Raw genomic sequence first — 22,265 nt, 5'->3', positions numbered from 1 at the left:
TAACTGTACACTGGTTTAATTTGATCAGAAGGCGACGCTGTGCCAGACAGCAGAGATGATGACTTGTGACCAAACAGCGTGCAACATTCACAGAAATGGAGCCTTGCAAACTATAAAGGCCTTTCCATGACCACATGAATTATTTACCATTTCAAGGAGCTGTCTGACTTGACAAAGTATGATAATGACCCTTTTTACATGCACCAAGATAAGGTTTGTACTCTGTCAGTGCTTGAGTGTCTGTAGTCCGTTAGACCCCTAAGGCAGATCTGTGAGGAAATCAATATGAATTCCTTGGAAAGTCATCTGATGAGCAGCAGAGAACTCATGCGGTGCATTTTCAGTCAGCAAGACATCTGGAAGATCACCCTGTCAAAGATGCCGATAGCATAAATCAACACTTCACTATAAAATTAAGTCTTTAATTATGAAACAGGCCACAGTGTGAATTTGTTCTGTTAACAGGTAGGTATTTGCCACTTTCACCAGTGCTGTCCATATACTTACAGATTCCCTTTCAGCTGTTAACTACATAAATGCCTGTCACTTTATGTTTTTATTGGCATGTCTTGCACTAGCAGTGAAGATTTCACACTCTCTCTCTTAAAAAAAATAAGTAGTTAGCGAGCAATATTTATTTGCCCTGGCTGTATACTCAAAAAGGACTATTTGCATCTACTTTTGAAAGTGAGAGGGGAAGGTGAGGCTTTAAACTTCCTCAATCGAACTGAATGAAAGGGACATAAGAAGAAATTGACTTTGATATACACTTCTGTTCAAAGGTTTGTGGCTTGTAAGATTTTCACATTTTTCAAAGAAGTCTCTTATGCTCACCAAGACTTTGTTTGTATTTGATAAAACTACAGTAAAACAGTGATATTGTCAAATATTATAACGGTAATATTTTGATCAAAAAAGTTTAAAAGAAATAATTGATAAATAGTATTTTTTTGTAACAATGTAAATGTCTTTACGGTCACTTTTGATAATTTCTAAAAAAAAATCTTACTGTCCCCAAACTTTAACAGCAGTTAAAAAAACGTGTCATTATGTCTCTCAAATGGACCCAGCATTCAAAAAACAAGCATCTTCACTTCCACTTTCTTAAAACGTTCTATAATAACAATCGTTCAGAGAAAGAATCTATTTTCAAATGGCAATGCATACTAATTAATTTGTGCAAATAAATTATAAAATATGCAAAAAAAGACATGGAAAATGAAACAAATCCACTCCAAAAAAATCCCAAAACCCACCCATTTGTAGAAAAAGTTAAATATACAAATCTTTTGAAAGTTGGGTTAAAAAAAGATGTTATAAAAATAAAAGAAATGAAAATATTTGAGATGCAACCATGAATTACCACTTTTATGTTTTCTAATCTATTACAAATAAATTGAAATGCTAAAGCAATAAAACAACTTGGAGTTTGCGAAGATCATGACTAAGAAAAAATATGGCTTTAACATGTAGCCAGTACTGCTGATACACAGTGGTGTGTTTCTGTTTACATACAGTGCTATGCATAAGTTTAGGCACCCATGCTAAAGTTGACTAAAAAGAGGAATAAAAAATCATCTTTTGGAAATTGAACTTAATGCCTTAATTAAAAAAATTGGGAAAAATCCTACCTTTAAGGACACCAATTTTCTTTGTGAATGAATAATGTATCGTAAATAAATAAATGTTCTTCCTTAAAATACAGGGTGCATAAGTTTGGGCACCCCTATGTTAAATTCCCATAGAGGCAGGCAGATTTGTATTTTTAAAGGCCAGTTACTTCATGGATCCAGGATACTATGCATCCTGATAAAGTTCCCTTGGCTTTTGGAATTAAAATAGCCCCACATCATCACATAGCCTTCACCATACCTAGAGATTGGCATGGTTTCATTTCAGTTAGCCGTATAGCTGGTTTGATTTGCATTGAGAGGTGATCTTATGGAAAGTACTCCATGCCAATCTCTAGGTATGGTGAAGGCTATGTGATGATGTGGGGCTATTTTAATTCCAAAAGCCAAGGGAACTTTATCAGGATGCATAGTATCCTGGATCCATGAAGTAACTGGCCTTTAAAAATGCCTGCCTCTATGGGAATTTAACATAGGGGTGCCCAAACTTATGCACCCTGTATTTTAAGGAAGAACATTTATTTATTTACTATACATTATTCATTCACAAAGAAAATTGGTGTCCTTAAAGGTAGGATTTTTCCCAATTTTTTTAATTAAGGCATTAAGTTCAATTTCCAAAAGATGATTTTTTATTCCTCTTTTTAGTCAACTTTAGCATGGGTGCCTAAACTTATGCATAGCACTGTATTCATATTTTTTCCCACTATAATTTTTTTTTTTATATATATAAAGAAAAACAAAGTTTGAAAGAAAGTTTTAACAAACTGGTGATAACCAGTATCAGTATTTTTTTCCCCATTTTTTTTTATTTTACATATACACATTTATGTTTCTTTCTATGGCAGCTTATAATTTTACTTTAGAAAAAGTGTAAATGACCACCATATTTGAAAAATAAAACTTCTGCTTCGTTGTTTTTTTTTTGTTGTTTTTTTTAAGTACACAAGTGCTGTTATGGTTTGTTTGGAACCTGATAGCTTAACAGAGAAATGCATTTGAGATAAAACCCTGATTATTAGATCGGCATAATGACAAAAACATAAAGGAGTTACTGGCAACTACACATTCACACCTGCATACTGAGCACATTTGCATTCAATATGCGAACTTTGATATTTTATATACAAACAACTGAACTGACACTGTACATATTCAGCCCTTAATGGTATATATATTTAACATTTTCATTTTGAGCAATTAAACCATTATTTTCTGTTTTATATCCTGATGGCTGACACTTTAAAAACATACAACGCTTCTTTGACGAAGCACTCCTGTTTTATTATACACTGGGTCATGTGGAAAGTTGCTTGCCATCTCTTTAAAGCAAAAACTTTTCCCATCAGAACTGGTCGGTCATTTGAATATTATTTAAAAAACTGTGAAAAAAAGAGAAACTTGGTGTTGCCATGGCAGTGCTTTTCCTCACAGGCAGTGGCTCTTCAAGCTGTCCGTCAAACGGAAATCTCATATGTAGTTCCACCCACTCCTGTGACCTTTTTGACATTGGTGTGTCTGCTGGGAGTCCCTAGATGGCAGTCACGTGCTTGGCCCTTCAGTTGCCCGTTGACTTTACCTTGACAGAGGTCCTCTCTATGTGGAGAAAATATCAAAAAACAGGAAGACATATTTGAAGCGGTTCCTTTCCTACTGTATTGTGATCTCTTATCCTTATCTGTCCTTCTTTAGAACGTACTAAATGGACTGAAATGTTAAAAAATGAAGATGAGTTCATGAAGAAGAGTGGTGGAAGGGATTGTGTAATTGAGATAATACAGGGCTCAAAAATAAGGAGTCAGTTTAGAGCCAGCTGACAAAACAGGCACTTGCCCTCAAATTTTCTCTTTTTATGATACTGTATTTTTTTCTTTTTATGCCATGTTATGCTTTATTTTGTACTTGCATTTTGTTATCATTATGCTTTCTTTACTTTTTTTCTGCTCTTTTTTTTTACAAAAAGAAAATTGTGAAGACAAAGTATAATTAAAAAAAATATATATATATATGAATATTATTTCTAGTAAAACAAAATATCTAAAAAACATTGCTAAAAATAAAAAAGGGTGATTCTGTTTGATGGGATCTATAAAAATGTTGGCATGGAAAGTGAAAACAAAATCCTTTCTGTTGGGCCCTGTAATAAATCAAATAATTTTAAAGACATTCACGCAGTGTGGTATTAGTCATGTGCCATTTGTAAAATAATCAAGTCAAAGAATAAAGCAAAGAAAAATACAGTGTGTAAAATGATTAAAAAGCACTATTTAAGCATAAAAAGCAACACACAGAACGAGAGATAAATGGATATCAAATCATAATTATTGTATATTACACTGACTTCTGACACCATTTATGAGATTACAATGATGCAATAAAATGTACAGTATGCCAGAAGTACATGCCATGCAAAGCGTCATAAATAAGCTCATGAATATGGATGAACAGGCGTGCAGAAATGAAAATGGGGGAAAAGCAAAAAAAAGACATTTATTTGGCTAACAGATCCAGAATCACAACATTTTTCTTTTCATCTCTGCAGAAAGGCAAAAACTTAACCGTATATATTCTAAATAACAATAATGACTAAATTAATTTATTAAAGTACAAAAAAGCAGTACTCAAAATAAACATAACACAACTGAAATCCCCGCCGGATCAGAGCGTACATATCAAGACCGTTTAGTCTATACATCACGTCCTTTTCTGACTGGTTAAAAGATGCTATGTGTCATACCTTGTACCAAGATGTGGCGAGTCTGCCCTCTCCAGGGCACTAATGAAGGCGACCTTCTGATGCGCGTATGTCGGGGAACGGGGCACAGCTGTTGGGGAGTGGTGTGTTTGGTGCACCGGAGAGCGATATTGGTGCTCAGCTGTCCGGCTCACACCACCTGCATCGGTGTGGAGGGATGTCGTGGAAGTCCTCGGCACTCTGGAGAGCGAGGATGCAGAGAAACGCAGAACGGGTGTTCGGGGAGCGTATCCCACCACCCCGACTCCCATCAAGTTATCCCGAGAGCCGCACACAGGAGGGGTGGGCTCTCGGGATCCGGGGCCTCTGGGGCCGTCTGGGTAGCACGTGCCAGGTGGGAGTCCGTAGGCGGCTCCGCTGCAGGTGTCAAATACACCCGAATCGTTGGCGTAGGCTTGAGCGTGCCGATGCATGAGTTTCTCCCTCTCCTCGAGCTCCTTCCTCTCCTGGATGGAAGCCATGATGGTTTTGGAGAGGTTGTCGTAGCGGACGGGCGAGGGATCTCGGTCTCTTGAGAGCGGCGACTCCCGTCCGTACATCGCTCCGACGTGCACAGGACTATAGGGCGGCGGGCCGATGTGCCGCTGAAGCTCGGGCCCACGTACGTGGCACATCTTCGTGGGTAGGTAGGGTGAATGAAAACCCATAGAGGGCACTCCCGGGTGAACGGCGCACTCGCCCACAGACGGCGTTACGCTGGGGGTTAGCAAGCTGTCGTAGGATAGGCTGCCATTGCGGCCTGATATCGTCCTAGGGGAGAAGACTCCTTTGTGAGGGGTGGAAGTGACCGTTTCTGGTTTGCTGCCACCCAGTGGCATCTGGTCGGCCCTGTTCACTCCCTGCTTCAAACTGAATGAACGAGACGTCGTGCTGAAGGAGTCCAGCTGGAAAGGGGAGGACTGGTATGTTCGGTGAAGAGGAGTGCTGCGGTAGTCTGGCATATCCAGATTCGGCTCGGAGCGGTAATCGTGACCTCTCTCCTCCAAAACGGCAGAGGGCTTACCGTTCTCGGACATTACAATCTGTAATCAACAGCATTAAAAAAAATTATATTATATTACACCATTGTACAAAAGTTTGGGGTGCATGAAAAAAATACTACAGTGTTTTGAACCATACTATATTAAAGTGTATTATACTGTATATATTATAGTATTTACAACACTGTTAATGAATGCTACAGCATATTGTAATATTAATTATAGTGACGTGATAAACCGTAATAAATACTGTAGCATACTTTAGCTTTTACTACAGTAAACTGTAGTGTATTGTAGTATAATATACCCTATAGTTGTAGAAAACTTAGTACAGTATTGGGTAAAGTCATTTGTTTATATTACTATAGTTGTTATATTACCACAGCAACTATAGAAATTAATTCAAGTACTTTACTATAGTATTATACAAATAAATATCAATTACTATAGTATTTTTTCATGTGGGTAACTTTTTTTTTCAAGAAATTAATTCTTTAAAATATCATTCAGAAAAGATGCATTAAATTGATCAAACGCATGACAAATCAAGACATTGTTATAAGAGATTTCTGTTAAATAAATGCTCTTTTTACTTTTTTATTCATCAAAGAATCCTGAAAAGAAAGATAGCAGTGTTTTCCACAAAAATATTTAAAAAATGAAACAAAAAAAAAAAAAGTTTCTTGTGGCCCAAATCAGTACATTAGAATGATTTCTGAAGTATTATGTGACACTGAAGACTGGAGTAATGATGATGAAAATTCAGCTTTGCCATCACAAAAATACATTTCATTATAAAATATATAATAGTTGTTATTTTAACTGGTAATATTATTTCACAATATTACTGTTTTGACTAAATAAATGCAGAACAAATCTTACAGACCCAAACTTATGAACATATTATAATAGATAACTCCAGAAATGATTGTTTGAGTCTGTCTCTCCCACCTTCTCTCCGGTTGCGTGATAGTGCACTTTAGGCATGGTGCCGAAGGAAGGCCGGTATTTGTACATGGCTGGGGTGGATGGATTGGTGGGTTTGCCGGACAGGGAACTCTCTAGAAAATGTGGCACAAATGAAATGAATGACTCAACAGTGCTGCAATAAGATGCAACACCAGATGGCAGTAGAAGTGCAGTTAGGAAATAGACGATTCAACATCCTGCTAAGGGCCACTGAAGACACAGGCTTTGAATAATTCGGAAAACTATTTTATTATAAATCACATGATGTTTAAATAACAATTTATAATAATAATATTTGAATACAGAGTAAATAATTACAAATACATGAATTGATTACATTTTGGAGCTAATTGCTTTAAAAATGCATGTGTGTGTTACTTGCCTTCGCTGGAGGTGAGCTGACTCTTTAGCTGGTTGTAGCGGTCTGCTTTGGGCGGCAGAGGTGGTTGTGTATCTATACCTTTATCATCCACACCATCCAGACTGGTCTTAGACTAAAGCACAAGAAAAATCCATTTATTTTGGGAATCTTGATTTAGGCAGAGACATCATATTATTAAAACCACTCCTTTAAAAACGGGACACCATTTAGTTTAATAATTTCAGTTTTCATTGAAATCTGAATAATGAACCTGTGTTGATGGGATTCTGAATTGCTGGTGTAATGGTACTTAGTACAATAACAAAAATGATTAAACGCCATTGAAATTCCAGGTTGTGGGCAGACAGAATTAAAAGCTTTTGCGGACTCACTTTGCTTCGTAGGATGCTACTATGGATACCATTATCAGTGACTTTCACACTGACGTGTCGGTTAGAGAGCTCAGGGCGGAGGAACGGTGGTTTCAGAGCGATGGGAATTTTCTTCCTGGGATCAGCGATGTACCTGTGGAGCAGAAACGGTTGACATGAGGCATGCATTAAATCTGTTTTTAGAAAAAGCATGCAAGTTCATGTATCAGACTTAGTATGCATCACAACCACATGTAGGTTATCAAATGCTTAAAAATAGATGAAAAAATGGAATATGCTGTGGAATATAAAAGAGGAAATTCTGAAGATTCTGATTCCATTGAAAAGTTTAGGTGAGTATTATTATTTGTATTATTATTATTTGATCTATTTATTTTATTATTATGATTTTTAAAGAAATGTGACCCTGCAGCACAAAAGCAGTCTTAAGTCGCTGGGGTATATTTGTAGCAATAGCCAAAAATACAAAATTATCCATTTTTCTTTTATGCCAAAAATCATTAGGACATTAAGTAAAGATCATGTTCCATGAAGACAATTTGTAAATTTCCTACTGTAAATATCTCAAAACTTCATTATTGATTAGTAATATGTATTGCTAAGAACTTCATTTGAACAACTTTAAAGGCGATTTTCTCAATATTTTGATTTTTTTGCACCCTCTTGATTCCAGATTTTCAAATTCAGCCAAATATTGTCCTAACAAACCATACATCAATGGAAAGATTATTTATTCAGCTTTCAGATAATGTATAAATCTCAATTTTTAGAAATTGACACTTATGACTGGTTTTGTGGTCCAGGGTCACAAATTATTACATTTATCCAGCAACGATGTAATCTATTGATCAAAAGTCACAGACATTTTATATTGTTACCAAAAATTTCTATTTAAATAAATTCTAATCTTTTGGACTTTTTATTCATCATAGAACCCTGAAAAAATATGTATCACAAAAATATTAAGCAGCACAATCATTTTCAACATTAACAATTATGTTTTCTGAGCACCAAATCAGCATATCAGAATAATTATTGATTGAATTTTTCATAATTCCAGGAATGATGTAAATAGTCTTGTGGAAAAAAAGTTTCCAGCAACTTTCTTTTGTTCTGCTTTGGCCTCACAAAGGTTGTCCTCTATTGTTTCTGACGATGCCTTCACTAGTCTTAACAAGACATTAACCTTGGCTCTAATCGGTGTTTATACGGCAATCACTTTCTCTCTCCATTGTTTCACAACCTGATTCAAATCTTCAGTACTATACGCTTTTCCTGCTCAGAGTGTCATAAAACAGGCAAGAAAAACAGGACACAATCTACCTTCCTATGGACCCCTATTCTTCTCAAACCCCTCCAGACTGTCTACTATGATAAACAACCTCTTTTTCACCCCTGTCTCGTGTTTAGAAGTATCACAGTAATTGTTAAAGGCTGTTATATTTCAAAGCATATTTTCTTCTTGAAGCATTTTAGATGAGTTTATATATGGGTAGTTGTCATTGACGTACCTATGGTGTGACGGAAAAATGTAAAAAGAAAAAAAAAAACCTCTAACATTCAAGATAAACCTCTCTCATGCTATTTTCTCATGTTATTTGTATGTTAAGTTTTTTTTCTACATTTTTGCTCACACCATAGGACACAGTCCAGTTTTTATTTGTCAACTACCCATATACATACACATACATACATACATATATATATATATATATATACACACATACACACACACACACACACACACACACACACGCAATCTCCAGACTCACAATCCAATCAACAACCGATGAATAAAATTAAGTCATTCCCTGCATTTTTTTCTTGTTCGATAAGTTAGTTATCTTAGAAGTACATTACTGTTAAAAAAATCTGGGGTCAGTAAGATGTTTTAATGTTTTTGAAAGAACTCTTATGCTCACCGAGGCTGCATTTATTTGATCAAAAACAGTAAAAACTGCTATACCATTATAATTCAAAATAACCGTTTTCTATTTTAATATATTTTTATATAAAATGCAATTTCTTCCTCTGATGGCAATGTTTAAGTTTCAGCAGCCATTACTGCGGATTTCAGTGTCACATGATTCTTCATAAATAATGCTGATTTGCTGTCTAACTAAATTTCTTATGATGATGTTGAAAACAGTTATGCTGTACATACTGAGATTGTTTTTTCAGAATTTTTCATGAATAGAAAGTTTAAAAGAACACCATTTATGTGAAACTGATTAATTAATCAATTAATTAAAATATGTCTCCATATGGACATCAGCTGCAATTGCCATTCTTTTCTAATTTTGCTCAAAACAGAGTGAGGTTGGTACTTCATAGGTCTTTTGTAGCATTTGTCAAAGCATAATATTCACTGAATCCTGTCGGTTTTGCAAATGTAAAATAACACAATCTAATGTAAATTCAAGTGAAATGAAACACCCAACCGTCTGTTCCAAAACAAGCAAAAGATAGCTGTCAAGTGCCAGCTGTCAGGGGCCGAGGAAACACACCGTGCCTGGTGTTACGACTCACTTTCACACATTTCTGGTATGTGTGTGTATTTGCTACTATCACTGATTATAAACATGAATATATATATGTATATATGTGTGTGTGTGTGTGTGTGGAAGCCAGTTGTTTCTTTACCTAGGAGCAAGTGAACTGCATAAGACGTGTTTCAAATTACCACAGCAACCCCGAGTGAATGGATTCACTCCTCCTCTGAACTTTCCTGTCACCTGAGAACAGAGAGAGAGAGAGAGAGAGAGGAATCCTACTTTGAGCAAACTGGAGAGAGTGGAAAACAACTGTCCTTGACCCACAGGACCGTAATGTGTGATGAAAATACCAGGCTTTGTAACAGATGTCGTGCACGAACAACAGAAGGCAATCAAGTTGGAAAGACATCAAGGTGATTCTGAGTGGGTGTGCAACATGTGAGCACAGTTCTGCCTCTACAAGTGCGCATGTTGTTACACAAACCAGATTAACATATTTAGTGGTGGGTAATTTGGATCACCTGTTCGTTTGTGGTTCGTCCTCTGGCTACGAGAACCATGTGGAACCCAGTGAGGCCCATAACAGGGATGAAAAACAGGCCAGTCACACACATAACCACAAGACTGGACAGCAGGAAAGTCAAGGAGCCTGTTGTGATTTTCTTTCTATCCTCGCTGAAAGAGAAATGCTGCACGAAGCTACAGCTAATTCGAATCTTATTGATTTTTAGTACATAGATAAGTAATGCAGGATTTTGAGCCAATGTGATGTCACTGTGGGCGGGGCCTCCCTGTCTAACAAACAGTGTTGTTATTTTTAATTAATACTATTAAACATCTAAAATAAAATAAAAAATATTAGATATTATACAAAATAAATTAGAAATGTTGCCTTGCCAATTAACGGAAATGAGTTGAATCTAAAATACTAAATTAAAACTTTAAACTGAAATAAAAATAAAAAGGTACACAGAAATATAAAAAAAATTAAAACGAAATTAAAAATCTGAAGTAAAATAAAATAAAATAAAAATATTAGATATTAGACAAAGTAAATTAGAAATGTTGCCTTGGCAATTAACTGAAATAAGTTGAAGCTAAAGTACTAAAATTACTAAAATTTTAAACTTGAATAAAAATAAAGGTACACAGAAATATTTAAAATAAACTAAAAAAAAAAGACAAAAGCACAAAAAATTGCTAAAACTACAAATATAAAAATAAAATATATTTTTATTTCATTTAAATAATAAAATTTTAAATATTAAAAAAAATACTATATTAGTAAATCACAATTACAATAAATAATATAAGACAAATGTGACAATGAAAATTTCACAAAATGCCTGCTCAGGAGAAAAATTCAGCTTAAAAAAATAATTAAATATACAGATTTCTTGCATTGCCAAAATCGAGTTTACATAAAGGGACAAAACAACAACAAAAAACACTTTTTGGGGGGCTAAACTAAAATGTATGATTTCATTGTAGTCAGATGTTATAGTTGCTTTGATACGTTATCAACAAGTATTTATTTGGAATAGAATTCATCTGTAACATTATAAAAATCTTTATTGTCATTACACTTACTCAAAAATATTTATTTCTTTAAAAAAAAGAATCTTATTTTTGAACGGTAGTTTAAATCCACATAGAATTCGCATTCATTAAATACAACTAAATGAGCTTTTATCAGAGTTGCTATTTCTGACCAGGAACTGCGTTCTGTGGAAGGATACGTCACGGTTGTGTGAAGCGCACTCAGCCTCTCAAGGTGGTGTAAGACAAACAGCAGGCCGAAGGAAAACACTCCCACCATGTGAACACTTAGAGACAGCAGGAACAAGAAGAAATATCGGTAATTCCTCCGGCCGATGCAGTTGTTCACCCATGGGCAGTGGTGGTCAAACTCCTACAGTGAGAAGAAAAGCGTGTGTGAGCACCGGCATTGTGATCATTTTATAACACGCAAGCTCTGTGTTTTATTAGTCTCACCTCCACACAGTTGTCACACACACTGCAGTGTGAGCAGCGCGGAGGTCTGTAGAAGTGGCACGTGGCACACCACTTCATCCGCACCTGAATTCCCTTTATCTCCACGTTTTTATAAAGCGGAGCTCGGAAGTCATCGTCTTTGTCTTCGTCCTCATCCGCTGGGAAACAGACATTTCAATACGCACGTCAGTGTTGTGTGTGACATGCAGTTTTCTAATCATGGACCCACTGTTGTATCTCCAGGCTTCTAAAACAGAGAAACCTAAACTACAACTGGATCATACCTCTGGGAAAAACTCCAGGATCCATGAAGGTGGCCATGCTGAAGTTGGCCAACACAAAGAGGAAGACGATGCCATTGTATAGAGGCACAACAGGGGAGATGGCCTTGGTTAACCACGGACACCTGAGAGCATACAAGAGAAACACAAGAAAGATCATTATCTAAAAGATAATGCCATTTTTCTGAACAACATTTGTGCTCATCCCTGCAATATTTTTTTCCAATCAGAGAGAGTCATGCAAACCCCAGAAAACGTGTGAACTTTATTGCTGAATAAATTCAAATCAAATGTGTGCGGTTACTCTAGTGACAGACTGAATAATCTGCAAACTTTAGGATATATTTGACTGATAACTACGCCTGCTTGGTCGATTAACAGAACTCTAACCAGGCTCTGCTCAGGTTTTATTTAAGAAGGGTTAACAGGCAGAGCCAAGCATATATATTTGTGCACTTCTAAATTTGGACTCCTATTGGAGTCTATAACATTTCTTGTAGTCTTACAGAACAGGACTTTTCCTGGCCAAGAACCGCCCACCCAGACAGGAGGACACCATTTGATCGACATGCAAAGTGACCAAGCACATTTATTTTGGTTTCTGCACGTCATTTAGAGGCAGATAAATCTATAATGCATTCATAGTATGACCACTATGTAAGCATTTAAACCATTACATAATGAAGCAACAAGCCACTCAAGGCCATGCTTTACCAGATGAATTTCATAAAGACAGCACTGTTCAACAAATAAGTGCATTTAATTATAACAACATGGAAATATTGTTTAAAGTAATACAGTCCTTTAGCCTAACTGCAGACATTTATAGTTGCCAAGCAACTGTTATATCGGCCATTCCAAAGCAGCTTCGAACACACCTCATCCAATCAGATTTTAAAGCTAGAACGATCCATAACTCTCAAACCCCTCCAGCTACATCTATTCTCTCTCGGCAGGCAGCAGATCACATATTCTCTCGAACCCTGAGGGAAAAGCACTAACTCATCATACTCCGTCTGCACTGGAGGAACGCCAGACTCTTCGGATAGGTGAAGTCTGTCACCTTTAGCTCTCTGATGAGATTCAATGCACTCATTCCATTCCGTTTTCTATTCAGTTTGTTGTTTTCTTTATTTTAATCAGAGATGGCAGACCAGAGAATACAAAGCAGTAATGAAGTGAAAGGTGAGAATGATTCACACAACAGAGCAAAACTGATGGAATAACTACTCCTTCATGTGTAATCCAATCACAAACAGACAACCTCAGAATCAATCCATGCTGTGGGCGAAGGAAATAAATGCCAGTTTTATCAGCCGCATGAACATCTCTTTGGGGGTAAACAAGAACGAATAAATACACTGCCTGTGAAATGCAATAACCCTTGATCTGTACGCGGTGATCTATGATCAGAATGATCTACTCACAATACAAAAATATTACAACCAAAAATGTATTTGTGTTACTTTTTTTTTTTTTTTATAAATATTTAAAAAATATTTAAAATATTAAAAATTTTATAATATTTAAATATATATTTTTTTATTTTTTAAATATTTTAAAACTATTTTTTCAAAATAGTTCCTGACAGCAACAGTAAATGAGAAGAGAATGTTCCAAGCTATAAAATGCCTCATCGGATGAAGCTCAAATAAAAACAGAGAATAGGAACATGACTTTTTCAGCATGACTTTACTGTCTTTTTTTTTGTTTTGTTTACTGTCTTTGTCTAACAAATTTGACATTCTTGTTGGAAATCACAGATGCCGTGTCCTCCGGGCTAAAGAGGAGGGAGACCTTCCAGCGTGTTATCAGCGTTCAGTTCAAAAGCCAGCATCTCTGATGGTATGGGGGTGCATAAGTGCATACGTTATGGGCAGCTTGCATGTTTTGGAAGGCATTATGAATGCTGAAAGGTATAAAGGTTTTAGAGCAACATATGCTCCCCTCCAGACGATGTCTATTTCAGGGAAGGCCTTGTATATTTCAGCAGGACAATGCAAAACCACATACTGTAGCTATTACAACAGCATGGCTTCGTAGTAGAAGAGGCCATGTGCAGTAATATTGAAAACTGAGAATGTGACGCATCGTGATATTGAGTTGATAATGATAATCGTAATTGAATTGAATTGTGAAACCAAGATTCACACACTTACTTTTAAGATGGCAGTAGGCTACTGACACACAGAGATTCCAACTATAAACAAAAAGCATAGCAACTCCAATTTTGGTTCAAATGTAAAGTTGTACAGATGTTTTTGCACAGCAGAAGAATTAATTAGGGAAAAAATGTAGATCAAGAATCGTTTTGGAATCGGATCGTGACTCCCAGAATCGGAATTGGATCGTGAAGTGCCTGAAGATTCCCACCCCTAGTAAACATGCCCCTGTCCCAACTATTTTGAGACCTGTAGCAGGCATCAAATTTGAAATGAGCTCATTTTGTGCATAAAATTGTAAAATTTCTCAGTTTAAACATTTGTTATGTTATCTATGTTTCTATTGTGAATAAAATATTGGCTCATGTGATTTGAAATGGTTTTAGTTTTCATTTTATTCAAATTTAAAAATACGTCCCAACATTTCCGGAATTTGGGTTGTAATTATTTAATTAATAAATAAATAAATCTTGCAGAGAAACTATTTATTAGTGGTGCTGGAGAAGACAATTATGACAATTACTATGTTCATATTTATTAAAATTAAATTAAAAAAGAAACTGTTCAGGGAAAACGAGTGGGACAAATTATTTTTTTTAAATAATTCAATAATTATTTAATGTAAATAAATACGTCTATAGAGAAGCTATTTATTAGTGGTGCATGAGAAGACTTATCACAATTACTATGTTCATACTTATGGTTGTAAAATAAATTAAATAAAATAAAAAGAAGAGAAGAAAAGAAAAGAGAAGGAAAGAGAGATATCCTTCAGAGTAGATGGTTGTAGATGAAAACCCATTCATGGTTTTAAAGGCATTATAAAGTTCGATATTTAGGACTACGGCATAATTAATAATCTTAATTATGATCAATAATAATTGTTACAGATGTCTAAGCAACCACTACTAATAAACATTTTTTTTTTTTTTTCTGCTGGGACCTGACAGCAAGTCATTAAACTGTATTTTTTTTGTTTTTTTTTCAGTACAGGTGTGTGGCATCATTACACATCATACACATCTCCTTGATGCACATCTCTCTGGGATGATGGATGTATTTCAATAATGTAGCTCCCATCTGACTAGACAAATAACATATCTAAGTGCCAGAATAGAGGCAAAAGCTTTTGAAGTTCCAGCTATCATATCCACCAGTTTCTGTGCTGAAAATGCAACATCAATGCTTGGTATGTCTTTGTAGTGCACATTTTTTTGTCCTAACATTTACTGCATGGATGCCATCTTACGCCTGCAGAGATATTGAATTGGCCTGCCTGCAGTCCAGAGCTTTCATCTATAGAGAAAATTTGGAGCATCATTAACCGAAAAATACGTCAAAGACGAATTCACACACCTCTATTCTCATTTTTTTCCCCTTTCACTTCACTGATTAATTATTTCAAAGCACTCTGGGCCAATTAGTGAACCATAGGAGTCCTGTATCTTCAATAAACAATGCTTCATTAATCAACGTGTGTGAAATCTACATGATTTATAATGGAGCAGAGCAGGCCAGAAAAAAGGAAGATGGTGATGGGCTTGAACACAGGAGATCATTAATCAGTCAGACAGATGCTTACTGAGGGAATGTTGAGGTGCTAACGTTGTGTGGTGAACAGATTCACCCTGGAGCTTCTGACAACAGAGAAATGAAACGCGTTATTCATTAGAAGGACTTCCTGTACAACCTCCCTGAAAGAAAAATGTTTGCCTTACATTTTCCTCATTAGAATCTTATGAAAGTAAATGACCACTCCTGACAGCAAGGTATGTGTGCATTTGCGTGCAAGAGTACACACACTGGGTTCAAAATGAACACTTGCTGAGCTTCAAATGGAAGTAAAAGTGTGATTTTAATGGTGATTTTTTTTGCAACTTAAATGGTTCACCCAAAATTAAGATTTGCTGAAAACGAACACACCCTCAGGCCATCCAAGATGTAGATGAATTGATTCGTTTATACTAGGAACAGATTTGGAGAAATGTAGCATTACATCACTTGCTAACCAATGCAGTGAATGGGTGCCGTCAGAAATTCAGAATGAGAGTCCAAACCATCACAATAATCCACAAGTAAAGCATGTTTTTAATAAGCAATTCCATCATTAAGTTTCTGGTTAAAATATGAGTCCTCTATCCATAATATTGCTTTCTCCAGTGAAAACGTCATCTCGACTGAATCCGGAGTGAAATGTTAACAAATCAAGCACCATTTACAGCAGAAACAGTCTAAAGCCATTTTAAACTAATACGTTGGTGGATTTTGATGTGAGAGGAGAACAGGAGATGGACTTTTTCACTGCAGCGTAACTATGGATTATGGACTTGTATTTTGGCTAGAAGTGACGGTTTAAAGATAAAACTCATTGATGTTTTTTTTTTCTTAAAAACAGTTTTTCACTTCGCAAGCCATTCATTTACGGACTGCGGTCATGTGAATTACTATTTTTATCAGCTGTTTGGACTCTCATTCTGATGGAGGATCCATTGGTGAGCAAGTGACGCAATTCTCCATATCTGTTCCAATGAAGAAACAAACTCATGTAGTTTACATCTTGGATGACATTTTCAGCAAATTCTGCAAATTCTAATTTTTGAGTGAACTCGCTCTTTTTTAGGAGTGTCACAATGCATAAAATGCATCCCTTCCACATGAATTTTCTTATACAAAACTGAATTTTTAAGTTTACATCAATATTCAACTATAGTGCATAAAGTCTCTCCAGCTACAGGTGTGTTACATTCACAGTGTTTACAATACAGCTGATCCTCAGAGAATGCTGATAATATCAATTAATCCGCCATTGTCAACAATGTTAATTTGGACCCTGCATGCACACAGAGACTATTCCCCCATTTCTAATCCAAGTTTGTCTGAGACAGGGGGTGGTTGCGTTGCGGCACTAGCCAGTTTCCACTAATCCGTCCTGGGATGCCAAAGCTTGGTTTCTCCTTATCAGCCTCAACAGTGTTTGCCAACTCATTCGCTGAGACCCACAGGATCTCACAATATTCCTCCAAACCTCCAGCAAAACACATTCACACACAAACACACACCAATAAACCAATTAACCTATCATGCTGCTAACAATGACCTTAATCAGGTATTAGCTGTATCCCAGCAAAGGACTGACTTAGCTATGAAAAAGCCTCACTGGATTTAATTGGGTGCGCAAAATAAAGCATTCAAGACATCAAAAATATTCAAAGGAAAAGGCCAGATCTGTGGTGCAGTGAACATGTAAGAGCTTTTGGCTCATAGGTACTCCAAAATGAGTTATGTACCAATCCCATATGCCCTCTTTCACTCCTACTTTACGGTCTACACTCCACTTTCTTTCTATGTGTTTTTGTACTATTGTTTAAAAGTTTGGGGTCAGTAAACATTATTCATGTTTTTGAAAGAACTCTCTTTTGATCACCAATTCTGCCATTTTTGATTTATTCAAAAATACAGCCATATTGTGAATTATTACAATAATTTAAAACTCTTTATTAACATATATATTTACAAATTTAATTTATTACTTTAATGGCAAAGCTACATTTTCAGCAGCCATTACTACAGTCTTTGGTGTCACAAAATCCTTCATTATGCTGATTTGCTGCTCAAGAAACATTTCTGTTGCTTAATATTTTTGAGAAACGTTTCACTCATTAAAAAATGTTACCGATTCCAAACGATTTGAATGATAGTGAGTTTATATACAGTAGGGAAAGGGAAAGGGAAGTGGTGTGTGGCCAAGTATGGTGACCCATACTCGGAATTTGTGCTCTGCATTTATCCCATCCAAGTGCACACACAGTAGTGAACACACACCCGGAGCAGTGGTTCAGCCATTTATGCTGCGGCGCCCGGGGATCAGTTGGGGGTCCGGTGCCTTGCTCAAGGGTCTCACCTCAGTCGTGGTATTGAGGGTGGAGAGAGTGTTGGTTATTCACTCCCCCCACCTACAATCCCTGCCAGACCTGAGACTCGAACCCGCAACCTTCGGGTTACAAGTCCAACTCTCCATCCATTAGGCCACGACTGCCCTTCAGTTATGGCCTAATGGATAGAGGGCACATTAGGGCACATCCTGCCCCAGTATGTGCATCATCTCAAAAACTACTTGAACAAACAGACACTGGTATCCGTTACGCCTTGATTGTAAAATTCATTTTGATTGATGAACTCATTTTTTACAGTGCATCCTCTCACAAACTTACAAACAAGATGCATTGAGAAACACAAACACAGATCAATCCCATATTAACCCACCGTCAGTCACGTCTCCCCACACACTACCAGATTAAAGCATCAGTCTAAACACAGCCGAAGGGAGAAACGCTCCCACAGATACAGCCGCAGAGCTGTCCAGCAAGTCCAAACTTACAGGAGAACTATTACCAGTGTAATCTCACCAGTCTAAAAACAACACGCACAAGACCACATGGTACTCGATGGGCATTATGGGACGTGATCCACATCAAAGAGATTATCTTCACCGCAAGCCCTTTAAACAATTTAATAATGAGGGTGAAAAGCAGCATAAATAAGGTCACAAAGCCCCGCCGGTCTATTAATCACACTCTGAAAGGACAATAGAACAGATGACATCTCGCTCTTTCCTCATATAGATCTGCCTAAAACAGTAGAATACCCCCAACAACAGCATCTTAAACGGATCTGAGCTAAACAGAGGGCTGAACTTGAACAGCAAGCGATCTAGAGCTAGATAAATACGACCGGGTCAGATTTAACCCTGAGGGAATCTGTCCACAAACATCTTCTCCACTGTTCGCAGAAGCCTCTGTAAATATCTTGAAGCCGTCATATCCTTGTAGACTCAAAGCAAGTTTATACATATACATCCACAGGTGTGCCGCACAAATACACACACTGCTACATTTAAGTTGTGTCCTGACAGTGCATATCTGAGTGGCAGTTGTTAGCTAACCTCATACGCATTCCTTACCATGTGTATTTTAAGGCCAGACTGCAGCTGTTGTGGTTACATGCGTGGCAAAAAATGGACAGCCAAATCCAGGCCGAACATACTGTTCTTTTGAACTTTTCTATCCTGACAAAAAAAGTATCACAGTATTCACAAAAATATGAAGCTACACAACTGTTTGCAACATTAATGATAATAAGAATTGTTTCCGGAGCAGCAAATCAGCATATTAGCATGATTTCTGAAGGATCATGTGACACTGAAGACGAGTTATTCCATCACAGGAATAAATGACTTTATATTAAAATATATTAAAATAGAAAAGTTATTTAAAATTGTGATAATATTTCCATTTTTACTGTATTTTTGATTAAATAAATGCAGCCTTGGTGAACATTAGAGATTTCTTTCAAAAGCATAAACAATTTGACCGACCCCAAACTTTTGAATAGTAGTGTTTTTTTTAAACACCTAATTAATTTATTTAGGATTGTCTTTATTATAAAGCTCAACTAAAGTCATGCTCAGCAGTTGACAAAAAATATATAAATCTGCTTTTGGAGAAACACACATTTTTAATAGATAAAATAATTCACCCTTCCTCTGGACTTTGACAGGCAATCTGACCAATCATAACACTGAATCTGCCATTTTGTCTGACAAACAAATCAGACAAGAGCGTTAATAGACTTGAACTTGAAAAAGGTCTGCACTGACATCTCTCCGTTGACTCGGATGTTCATTCATGCTTATTCCATGCTATAAATAGTAGTAAATATGAAGAGATGATTGTTCACGTGCCGCTCAAACTCAGGCGCTACAGCGATCTTTCACGATACACGAAAGAGCCACAAGATGGTATTGTTTGAATTTCTTAAAATATGTAAAAGTAATTTGTAATCTATAATCTAAATTTGTAATCTGTAATGTAATCAAAAGTAATCTGGCTCTGTCTTGTCTGTTGATGCATTGTTAGTGTCCTCTTTGCTTCGCGTTGTATATTTGTATATTTACTGCAGTAGGGGGCGGGTCTTTGTGAGGAGTCAATCACTTTCTAGCAAATCAGTTGAGTGAATTATTGAATCACTCAACCCATAACACACAAAAAAGACGCTCACATGCATGCCGATCAGAACAAATATCTCTGGTGCACTGATTGAAAAGATAAGCGACCGGCACAAATCCAAATCCTCAGCACGCATGACACACCAGAGATAATAATAAAACCCCATCCATTCTTCTGACACCTAGGCATTTAGATGGGCTTGGAGAATGACCCAGATGGAGTAGCTGCCAAGGACTGGGACTTAATATCTCCTTTCTCCTTGACCTTAAGAGACACCCTATTTATTTGTGTGTCCTCCACACACATTTGCACACAAACACAAATGTGCAGACTCATGCATCTATCTTCAAACATATCGGCGAATGGGTCCAAGTGGCTGGAAAATAGTCCTCAGCCATTTTCTAGCCACTTCCTGAACGGAAGTCCATACAGAATGAGTCTAAGTGAGAGAGGGGAAAAATCTGAACCGTCAAGCATTGTTTACTCAACTGCTGCTTAGTGTCAGACTCAATACAGCTGGGTATTTGTTAAGAGAAGATAAGGTCTAGGAGACAAAGACCAGCATTTCTATAAACCTGTCCAACAGAATGAAAGAGGTCAAAAGTCACTGATCTGAAAAATGATGTGTTCACCACATCTCACATAACAAACACCATTTAGACAGTATACATTAGTGCTCATGTGGCACACACACACACACAGTGTTATATATACTAATTTTTAAACCCTTTTTTCCATCAGGATGTTATAAACGCAACATACGCTTTTTGTGCTTATTGTGTCAAGAGTGTGCAAACCCCTATGCCACAGCTCTAATTAAATTTGTCTGTATTCTCATGGTGTTTTTGATTAGTGCATGAGTAGGTCTGTTCCTGGATCAGTTCCAGCTGAGTTACACAATCATGTTTTGGTGTAGCAGAAGTTCTCCTTTCCCTCTGATTTACCGCTTTCTCTACACATTAAAAACACATTAGGCCCGATCTACACACAAGCACATAATGTGAACAGGATCATTGCGAGCATGTAGAGTGCAGGAGCCCGATTTACCATCATGTTTGACGTTTTGCAGAGGTGGAAAACAGCAAGATATCACGACACTCGCTGTGCATCTGGAACACAAATGTAGCTGCAGAACAGTACATCCTTTGATAAATATGGCTGTAATGTTGACAATACAATGTTCACATAGGAACAAAAACGTGCTCAAATGCACTTTGAATTAAAAAAAGATGGCAAAGTTAAAACAAACTCATGATGACAGCTTAGTAATATTACCTTCCTTCCTGTCAGTCTGCTCAGACTGATCACACGCAAACAAGCTCCCAAATTAAATGAGACAATGCAGTTGGATGTTTCTGTATGTAATAAAAGACTGCAAAAGGATATTGCCTGTCATGTCCTGCATTATCAAAGCAGAGAGGGTGAGGGAGGGGAGAGAAGAGACCCTCAGAACAATGAGGAGCTTTCACAGGCTGAGGGCCGCAAAGAGACACAATAACTCCCTTTAGCAATCAGAACTCACAATAGACAATCTAGCTATCTATCATGAACTACAGAGGGAGGGGAAAGAGAGAGATTGTGAATATGCCTCTGAACCAAAAGGAAATGCTAGAAGTTGTATAATTAGTTCTGCTCCAACAGATCAGAACTACCTGCTTAATTACAAGACACCATCCCCCAGCACTGTGGAGAATCAACAACTGGCAGACGATCTGAATGAGTTCTACTGCAGGTTTGAAAAAACACTATTCACACCTCCTGCAACACCCCTCTCTCCCACACCTGCACTGCAGATAAGAGAAGATGATGTGCGCCAGGTCTTCAAAAAGAACAAGAGAAGGAGGGCACCAGGCCCAGACGGTGTGACACCAGCCTGTCTGAAATCCTGTGCTGACCAGCTGGCCCCCATCTTCACACAGATCTTCAACAGATCACTGGAGCTGTGCGAAGTCCCCTCATGCTTCAAACGCTCCACCATCATCCCCGTCCCAAAGAAACCCAAGATTACAGAACTTAATGACTACAGACCTGTGGCTCTAACATCTGTGGTCATGAAGTCATTTGAAAAACTGGTTTTGGCTTATCTGAAGGACATCACTGGACCCTTACTGGACCCCCTGCAGTTTGCCTACAGAGCAAACAGGTCTGTGGATGATGCAGTCAACATGGGACTGCATTACATACTGCAACACCTGGACAGACCAGGGACTTATGCGAGGATCCTGTTTGTGGACTTCAG

At 37.2% G+C, this 22,265-nt stretch overlaps 1 protein-coding gene across 2 annotated transcripts in view; it reads right to left on the bottom strand.

Annotated features, from left to right (window-relative positions):
* Positions 1-2,446: 2,446 nt before the first annotated feature.
* Positions 2,447-22,265, bottom strand: part of LOC306870535 (palmitoyltransferase ZDHHC8B) — a 64,711-nt gene continuing 44,892 nt past the window's right edge. The window contains exons 2-11 of one of the 2 annotated variants that reach the window (XM_079417846.1): positions 11,863-11,984; positions 11,579-11,736; positions 11,323-11,495; positions 10,105-10,207; positions 9,732-9,823; positions 7,089-7,221; positions 6,718-6,829; positions 6,318-6,427; positions 4,369-5,408; positions 2,447-3,227 (exon numbers count right to left, since the gene is read on the bottom strand). In XM_079417846.1, coding sequence (XP_079273972.1) covers positions 3,089-3,227; positions 4,369-5,408; positions 6,318-6,427; positions 6,718-6,829; positions 7,089-7,221; positions 9,732-9,823; positions 10,105-10,207; positions 11,323-11,495; positions 11,579-11,736; positions 11,863-11,984 — 2,182 coding nt within the window. In that variant the 3' untranslated portion in view covers positions 2,447-3,088. Of the gene's footprint in view, positions 3,228-3,932; positions 5,409-6,317; positions 6,428-6,717; positions 6,830-7,088; positions 7,222-9,731; positions 9,824-10,104; positions 10,208-11,322; positions 11,496-11,578; positions 11,737-11,862; positions 11,985-22,265 lie in introns of those variants that run through there. The other variant, XM_079417847.1, reaches the window with a different exon arrangement.

This window comes from Barbus barbus (genome assembly GCF_936440315.1).
Source record: "Barbus barbus genome assembly, chromosome: 5".
NCBI lineage: Eukaryota > Metazoa > Chordata > Actinopteri > Cypriniformes > Cyprinidae > Barbus > Barbus barbus.
Note: the sequence above shows the minus strand (reverse complement) of the source record. Positions and strands in the feature narration are given on the sequence as shown.